The sequence below is a fragment of the Oryzias melastigma genome, linkage group LG16 (assembly GCF_002922805.2).
Source record: "Oryzias melastigma strain HK-1 linkage group LG16, ASM292280v2, whole genome shotgun sequence".
In the NCBI taxonomy this organism is placed as follows: Eukaryota; Metazoa; Chordata; class Actinopteri; order Beloniformes; family Adrianichthyidae; genus Oryzias; species Oryzias melastigma.
In genome coordinates this window covers 17,543,682-17,553,088 of record NC_050527.1, presented here as the reverse complement: position 1 = coordinate 17,553,088, position 9,407 = coordinate 17,543,682, and the positions used below count along the sequence as shown (strand labels likewise).

At 39.2% G+C, this 9,407-nt stretch overlaps 1 protein-coding gene across 3 annotated transcripts in view; it reads left to right on the top strand.

Moving 5' to 3' along the window:
* grik2 (glutamate receptor, ionotropic, kainate 2) overlaps positions 1 to 9,407 on the top strand; it is a 382,659-nt gene that overhangs the window by 291,948 nt on the left and 81,304 nt on the right. For all 3 annotated transcript variants that reach the window (XM_024267614.2, XM_024267615.2, XM_036215863.1), the window contains one exon: positions 5,161 to 5,378. In XM_024267614.2, the coding sequence (XP_024123382.1) occupies positions 5,161 to 5,378 (218 nt within the window). The remainder of the gene's footprint in view (positions 1 to 5,160; positions 5,379 to 9,407) is intronic.

Below are 9,407 nucleotides of genomic sequence, written 5' to 3'. Positions count from 1 at the left end.
CCAAACTTTTATTAGTATGCGGACATTGAAAACGCATTTAAAAAATGCCGGACTGTTTAGAAGAAGCAACTACTCTCCACTTCATGAGCTGAGGCGTGCTATTTTGACCGAACTACGGGGACCGGGGCAATTGTTAGTTCGGTAAAGTTAGAAATATATTCACAGATTCGCACTTCCGGGATCAATAGCTCTTCAGAAAGACGCTCATATATGACAGCAAGTATCTCAATCGTCTTGTATCAACACAGAGAGTCGCCTACACAACTATTTCGAAAGAAAAAAGATTGTTTTTTACCCGTTTAATAAAAAGTGTTCTCTTCGGGCTGCAGATGGAGAGACGGCTGCGAGACGGCTGCTAAGGGACCGTCTACAAAGTGCAAGCTTCCAGAGAAGGCCATTCTGTAAAAGTCAATAACCTCTCAGAAACAAATAAATATCGACTTTTATGTTAACTAGTGATAGAGATTCGTCACCATATTTGTGCTGCAATAAAGATTTTCCCTCTTTTCCCTCTTGGTCACAGCCGCTGAGAGTAGGTCAACATTAAACGTCATCATCCAATCAGCGATGTCCGTTTAAATCCTAAAGTACCTACCTCTTCCGGTAACTTTTTGGTTTTCATTTTTCAACATTCCATTTTGGTTTCTGATAATTTCTTTTTATTTATTTTTTTTTTAATTCTCATTTTCTTTTCTGAAAAGTTTTATCTTTTTTGGTTTTCATTTTTCAACATTTCATTTTGGTTTCTGATTTGAAAAAAAAAAATGTTTTATTTTATTTTTATTTTTTTATTTTTTTTTTTAATTGTAATTTCATTTAGCTTTTGTTCAATTGGTTTGATCTTTAAAAATTTTAATTTTCTTTTCTGAAAAGTTTTATTTTTTAGTTTTTCTTTTATTCATTATTTGTTTCTCTTTTTTATTTGTTCTTGTGACTTTTAAAATGCTTTGTTGATTTTTATTTTTTGTTTCTAAAATGTAATGTTGTTTTATACTTTTTGTTCCGCGTTTTTAAATGTTGTTAAAATGTTTTTGCGTCAAGTGATTTGGTAATGTGATTTGCACTTCAATTGGTTAAGGATTCTTCCGTGTCACTTTTTCACATTTTGAGTGTCCCCAACTCGTTGTTTCTTAAATTTATGGCTGTTCGTAAAACCAAGGGTCCACAACGCATGCAGTACTGGATGCAGTACCACATGCGCATTGGTCCTCGGGACCAATGCGCAGACTTCCTGGATCAATAACTCTTTTAGAAACACTTTAAACTGACAGCAAGTGTCTCTATTGTCCTAACACAAACAACAACCTCTGAAGGCATTTCAACAGGAAAAGACTGAGTTTTTGTTTCTTTTTAATGTGAAGCTCTTTGTCCTGGAGACAGACAGTTAAACAGCAGCTGCTAACTGTGCTAAGCTAAATGCTAACTCAGTGATTTAACTCCTTAGGACCGGAGCTGTTCTTTGATATGCATGTTTGATTTATCTGACAGAGAAATAACAGTTAAGAAAATTAACTACTGTGGGAATAAAACCGAAACATTTATTTCTAAAGAGCTTAAAAAAAGAAGCACATAATCTTAAAAAAAGATAAATAAAAAAAAAAGCGAATAAATGAAAACTGATAATGATATCAACTATTCAAGAACACTCATCATCAAATTCATGCTAAAAAAGTCATAAATTATTTTTAAGAATTCTACATGAGGACAGGAATCACATTTGGTCAAAAATGTTCAATAGCTCTAAAGATATTAAAGCTAAAGTCACTAAACTTTCTCACATAAGTGACAAGAAAATAGTTATTTTTTCCTAGTGTATTTTTGCTGAATTTCTACTTGTTTATTAAAGCTACTTCACAGAAGTGTTTTATTTAAGTTTTTAATGATAAAAGAAGGTTATTGGAATATAAATAAGGGACAACACTAATCTGTTTATTTAATTTGTTCATGTTTTACAAAAGTTACAAAAGTATCTGATCAGAACTCGGTATCGGCAAATCCACAAAATCCAATGAGTCGGAATCGGATCGGGCCCAAAAAAACCTGATCGGGACATCTCTAATTTGCACCCAAGAGGTTGAGGACCTGTGATTTAATTGAAAAGGCCATACGTCAAAAGACGACAACTTAGGGACACCCAAAACATCAAAAAGTGTTGTGGAGGGGTCCTTAAGCAAACGTCAATGTGTGACAACTTGGGAGTAAGACTGTGTTGTCTCTGACCACGATCACTCTTTCAAAGGAAGTTACTGAGCAGAAGTGTTCTGATAGAGGCTGACTTTAGAATGAGTGAAGCAGACTTCTTATCTGACTCTCTTCACTGTTTGGTGAAGTGTCATCTGCCACCCTCTCTCTATGGTGCTTTCATCCACACACAAAAAAGAACAAGAACCATAAATGTTGTGAGGTTTAATATAATTGCTGTGTTCAACCAAACAGTTCACATGTAGAGGGAAATCCATTGCTGTGAACTTTGATGATTGCATTTTAGGATCTTGACTGTTAACACTCAGTCTGCTGGAATTCCAGAACTACTAGAACTACCATAGCAGTCATTTGACAGCTCGGTCATTATTTGTATATAATTGGGATTATATTAGAAAGATGTATGGGTATTTTGGAGGATAGGTAAAAGCCCACCATGTCACTAAATAAAAACTATACCGAGTTTTATGTCTTTTGAGTTTTGAAAATGTAATGATGTAAATATAAAAATATAAAAAAATGCACATATTTGGGAAAAGTCAAAGACCCACAAGTCCATGTTTTGTTTTGTTTTTTCTTTAACAAGTTATGACATTGCCAATTTTGAAACCAGTCAAAATGACTGCTATGAGACTTCAAGTGTTGAACAGTGGAAAGAGCACCAAAGTAACTAAACAAAATCTTCTGACCCCCCCACTATTCTGAGCAATCAAGCCGTGATTCAGTTGTATCAGGTCACACAAAAACACACAAGTTCCTTACTTGAGAATCAGTCATGATTTGTTTGTGTCAAATGAAAACAAAGACTAAAACAAATGCACATATTGTTGTACATATTAAAACACCTACTCAGGTGAAATTGGTGTTTTTAACAAGTTCTTGTAGCTTTTTTCTCATCATGAAGGACATTTATACAGAATTTAAGGTTAAAACCGTTCTTGAACATTTCTTTTTTCAAATTGTGTTGGATCAGGAGCAGATAAAAACCTGCGGTTTGAAAAAGCTCAATATGTGATGCAGCAACTGCCATGGGCGGCCAAAAGTCGCCCTTCTACCAATTCGGATCCAACCACTCGTCTAAGCTGGCATTTGCCTCCAAAATGTACGACTGGATACCTCAGAAATTGCTGGCTTTTTTTAATGCTAATGTTAGCTTTGGCTTGTGAGGTGCTATAAGTTAGCGAAAGAGAGTGCAAACAAAGGGCTGATGGGAAATACACATGGGAAAAACTGAAGGTCTGTGCTAACAGTAGGGTTGGGCACCGATTGGGTTTTATATGATTCTTGGTTTCAGTTTCGGTTCCTAACTGGTTCCAATTTCGGTACTTCAGTAATAAAAAATAAAGCCTACATCTTCCCAAATCAACACATTTAATTCCCAATTCATCATATATTCAGGCATGGTTAAGAAACGTCAAACATTGACGTTTTGGGTGTTGCCGTTTTTTTCATGTGCTGACTCTTCCCATTAAATCAGAGCTCCACAACCTCTGAGCCGCAAACCTGTGGCCCGCCCCTCTTAACCGCACAAGGAATTTGCTGCTCGCCACCTGTCAAACACGTGATCCTGAGCTAGTCTGAGGGGTTACCTGGGCTTTGATCACACTTTGGCGGTGTGTCTGGATGACAGCTGCTTCCGCTGTGTTTCTGTGTCTCTGTGACTGATTTTGAAGGCTGTCCCGCATTAACCACAGAGGAGGAAAAATAGGGGACCTTTTTTTTTATTATTGCCTCGACGAAAATAAGAGTTCAGGAGAGCCGAGGAGGCTGCCGCCGCTCCCCACAGTAGCTGTATCTCTCCTGGCGTATTGATGGAGCGAGCGGCGCTTAAGTCCGGGAGACTGGCTGCCGCCAGAGAACTGTGACGGCGAGACAGGAAGAAACACTCGTATATGATTAATATTTTACCTGCTGATCGGATCACTGAAAATGTCTCGTGCCTAAAGCTGAGTTCCTTAATGGCGGATGCGAGGCAGCGACCTGTCAAACTTCAGTGACCTGCTGTGAAATGCAGCCAGACATTTGACCGCTGCACAACACGCTCTCATGTTCACCCTGTCAGCGGTTTTATATGAGCCCACCCACTATCACAGGAAAGGCAGAATGATTGGTTGGCGTAAATCATAATGGTTCCTGTTTTTAACTGAACTTCGGCTCTCAACCCTAGCTAACAGTCCTGCCCACAACTATGGGGCACATTTTTATTGTGCTCCTGAAATATGTCTTACAAATGAAACAGTTTTTTAGATTTTGGCTAAAAACTTCATAATCATGATTAAAAGATTAATGGGAACGGAAAACAATACAGTGGGACTTTAATGTGAATCTGCTGCAAACATCTTCTGACCTGCCAACCGCTTGAAGACAGCCTCCAGGTCAGGGTCAGCAGTGTGTCCAGACTCTGATGATAAAAAGACTTAAAAACTTTGCTCAAAATCTTTCTGTGGAGGATATCTCTTGACAGTTTTATTTTTTCTATAGCTATTATAAAGATCCTTGATAAAATATATTGTATTTTGTGAAGTGAATAGGTGATCTTAACTTTTTGGATTAACAAAACATTTTTTAGGTGTTTGACAAAAAAATGGTCATTTAAATGTATAACGTAATAGATCTCATGTAAAGTCACATGCTCAGCCACAGATGTAAAAAAGTAAAATGAGCACAGCTTTACCCAGCATCTACTCAACCAGGAAAACCGCTTTGACTGATTGGAATGGTTTCTATTTTGGGCAAATCTATTCTGTGTTGTGTCAGCTTTTGACGATACAGGGAGATAAATAAGAAAGACATTTTCATAAATTAAGACATTTTGGATAGGGTTAGATGTCTGTCCTTGTTATGCAGTCCACTCTGTCCACTAAGTCTGATCCACAGATGTCATTCCAAGTGCTGCTTACTCCCTCTCCAACTCCATCCTGTGCCTATCTTACCCCCTCCTCTGCTCCTCTCATTTAGGATCTGAGCTCATGCCAAAAGCCCTTTCCACCAGAATTATAGGAGGAATCTGGTGGTTTTTCACACTTATTATCATCTCATCCTACACGGCAAACCTGGCAGCCTTCCTTACTGTGGAGAGAATGGAGTCACCCATTGACTCAGCCGATGATCTGGCCAAACAGACAAAAGTCGAGTACGGAGTAGTTGAAGATGGCTCCACCATGTCCTTCTTTAAGGTATGTCCCAGTTGGATATTTCTATGTTTTTCACTGCTTTCCAATGACTGTCAAGGTTATAATTTTGGTGATGTGCATAATTTTAGGAATTGTCTTTGTAGCCTTGGATGGATGGCTGGGGTAGAACACCACTGAGTCTGATCAGACGGCAGCTCATCTCTGACTCCCTTCACAGCTGTGCATTCTGGAGGCGTCAGAGAGGTGGTTTTCTAGAGTACAGGGTCTGAACAGACAGGTGTTTTTTTTGTAGTACAGGGTGAGAACAGACAGGTGGTTTTCTAGAGTACATGGTCGGAGCAAACAGGTGGTTTTCTAGAGTACAGGATCACAGCAGACAGCTGGATTTTCTAGAGTACAGGGTCAGAGCGGAGAGGTGATTTTCTAGAATACAGGGTATGAATACATAGGTAGTTTTCTAGAGTACATGGTTGGAACAAACAGGTGGTTTTCTATAATACAGGGTCATAATAAACAGGTGGTTTTCTGGAGAACAGGGTCACAGCAGACAGGTGGTTTTCTAGAGTACAAGGTCATAACAAACAGGTGGTTTTCTAGAGAAAGGGGTCTAAACAGACAGGTGGTTTTCTAGAGTACATGGTTTTAGAAAACAGGTGGTTTTCTAGAGTACATTGTCGGAGCAGACGGGTGGTTTTCTTGAGAACAGGGTCACAGCAGACAGGTGGTTTTGTTGGAGTGCATAATCACAGCAGACAGGTGATTTTCTAGAGTACAGGGTCAGAACAGACAGGTGGTTTTCTAGAGTACATGATCACAGAAGACAGGTGGTTTTCTAGAGTACAGGGTCAGAACAGACATGTGATTTTCTAGAGTACATGATCACAGCAGACAGGTGGTTTTCTTTAGAACAGGTTCAGAACAGAGTGATGGTTTTCTAGACCTTTGGGTCGGAACAGACTGATGGTGTCTAGAGTACAGGGTCAGACTAGACAGGTGGTTTTCTAGAGTACATGGTAATAGCAGACCGGTAATTTTCTTGAGTACAGGGTATGAATAGAGAGGTGGTCTTCTTGAGTACACGGTCAGAGCAAAGAGGTGGTTTTCTAGAGCACTGGGTCAGAACAGACAGATGGTTTCTAGAGTACAGGGTCAGAGCAGACAGCTGGTTTTCTAGAGTACACGGTCACAGCAGACAGGTGGTTTTCTTGAGTACAGGGTCAAAACAGACAGGTGATTTTCTAGAGTACAGGGCCAGAGCAGACTGATTTTTCTAGACTACATGGTCAGAGCAGACAGGTGGTTTTCTAGAGCACAAAGTCTGAATAGACAGGTGGTTTTCTGGAGTACAGGGTCAGAGCAGACAAGTGGTTTTCTAGAGTTCATGTTCAGAACAGACAGGTGGTTTTCTAGAGAACAGGGTCTGAACAGACAGGTGGTTTTCTAGAGTACATGGTTTTAGCAAACAGGTGGTTTTCTAGAGAACAGGGTCTGAGCAGACAGGTGGTTTTCTGGAGTACAGGGTCATAACAAACAGGTGGTTTTCTAGAGAAAAGGGTCTGAGCAGACAGGTGGTTTTCTGGAGTGCAGGGTCATAACAAACAGGTGGTTTTCTAGAGAAAAGGTTCTGAGCAGACAGGTGGTTTTCTAGAGTACATGGTTTTAGCAAACAGGTGGTTTTCTAGAGAACAGGGTCTGAGCAGACAGGTGGTTTTCTGGAGTACAGGGTCATAACAAACAGGTGGTTTTCTAGAGTACATGGTTTTAGCAAACAGGTGGTTTTCTAGAGTACAGGTTCAGAACAGACAGGTGCTTTTCTAGAGTACAGGGCCAGAGCAGACTGATTTTCTAGACTACATGGTCAGAGCAGACAGGTGGCTTTCTTGAGTACAGGGTCACAGCAGACAGGTGGTTTTCTGGAGGAGGGGTTTTGCATTGAGGCTTCAAGCCGTGTGCCGAGGAGTGGAGGAATTCCCGTGATGTGTGTGTTGAAGCATGCTTTATGTAGGTGTGGAGTTGAAAATGATGATGTCCAAAGCTTTGCTACCAAGACATACCACATGGCTGATTCATGAAGTGATTTAGACTGTGATGCGGGTTTGACAGGAATGGATATGTCCCTCAGGATCCGGTTTGAAGTGGAAGGAGAAAATCTTCTTCGAATAAAAAAGAATAATGTGTCCCTTAGACAGTCACTGGTCCAATTTTAATCTAATAAAAGTAGGATCATTGCCTAAACCCTAACATGGGGATGGGAATGAAACTTTGTTCCAAGTCAGTACCGGTAGGCTAAATAAAAATGTGGGTTTTGGTTTTTTGTTTTAAACATGTCAATCACTTGTTCTCTATTCAGTTTTGCCTTTCTAGCGATTGTGGGTTGACTAATATAAGAATGGGTGGGTTTGTGAAGGTACGCGGAACTCGAGTCCAAATACAAAAGATAAAGTAAACCAAAGATGATTGATTTGTATGCAGCATGACGTTAATACTGTGTTCCCGTCTGTGATGTTGTTTTTATTATGGGTTTTTTTCATTTTGTGTTTGTTTTGATTATGCCCACTCATTTAGTCATATGTTGGTATTATATGTAATAATAATAAGAATGGGGTACGGATTTATAAGACTTTGTCTTCATCCTACTCCTGTTCTTCCTAGATTGTATATTGTACATTCTAACTGAAAAAAGAACAAATAAATAAATAAAATAAAAAAAGTGAGCAGTGAAATACATGTTTACTTCAGGTTCTGTGAAGCCGAAAAAAAAAAATTAAAAAGCACCTCTGGCACTGCATATGTACCCCACTTTTTACTTCATGTCAGTCTCCTTTGCAGAGTAATACGCAACAAAATTTGCACATCTGATTTGTAAATATGTTTAGTTGTTCACAGATGCATAGTTTTATTATTTATATTAAGTATTAATATTTAGCAACTATGCTCCTTTTAGACATCCTGTCAATATCCTTAATCTTTTTTTAATTTATTTATCTTTTTATTAGCCTTGTTTTATGGCATTCAATGTGAGCTGCAAAGTAAGAATTTCCTGGTCAGGGGAATCCTGTTTCCTTACTGTGCAGATGACAATACACGCTTGGAATCTTGAATCTTCATGTGTCTCCCTCATCCTGTAACACTGCTTTGTCACACTTAGATATTTTCGGAGAACATTTGCATGTTTTATGTATATATATGTTTATATATTTAAGCACAATTTAGGGACAATTTTAATCAATCTTTATATTTTTACTTTTCATACTTGGTGGCACCAAAGTTCTATACACCAAGGTAAATAATATCCATCTATCCATCCATCTATCTTCTTCCGCTTCATCCGGGACCGGGTCGCGGGGGCAGCGGTTTAAGCAAAGATGCCCAGACTTCCCTCTCCCCGGCCACTTCCTCCAGCTCTTCTGGGGGGAACCCGAGGCGTTCCCAGGCCAGCCGAGAAACATAGTCTCTCCAGCGTGTCCTGGGTCTTCCCTGGGGCCTCTGCCCAGTGGGACATGCCCGGAACACCTCTCTAGGGAGACGTCCAGGAGGCATCCAGACCAGATGCCCGAGCTGTAGAATGACGAGTGGCGATATATTGATGGTTGAAATCAGAACTCTTTATTAGCAGGCTTCAGTCCTCGAGACACGCACTTCGTACAGCTGCCGTAAAACGTACTCTCCTTTCTGTCGTAAAATCACACTGTCGCTCAGTGTCGTAAATCAACAGGTCTGAGGTTATCATTCATTATATGACATCTCCCTTTTTTTTAAAAAAAAATAATATAAAGTATACTGTAAAATGTTTTATGTGTAAAACTTATTTTTTTCTTAAAACTTAATTTTAAATTCAAATTACTCCAAACCAAACATGTAACTTTGAAAATAAAGTCTCTCTCTCAGTCAACATAGGACATGGTAGACCCATATACCACTATAAGCGACAATAAGTAAAGTTTCTGATGCCATAACAAATTAGTTAACAAAAATAATCCAGCATCATCAATGAATCTCATTCAAATTTCACATTTCAAACATTTATATACCTTTAGTCCGTCTTTGTATTCCGTCTTCTCTTCTTCTGTG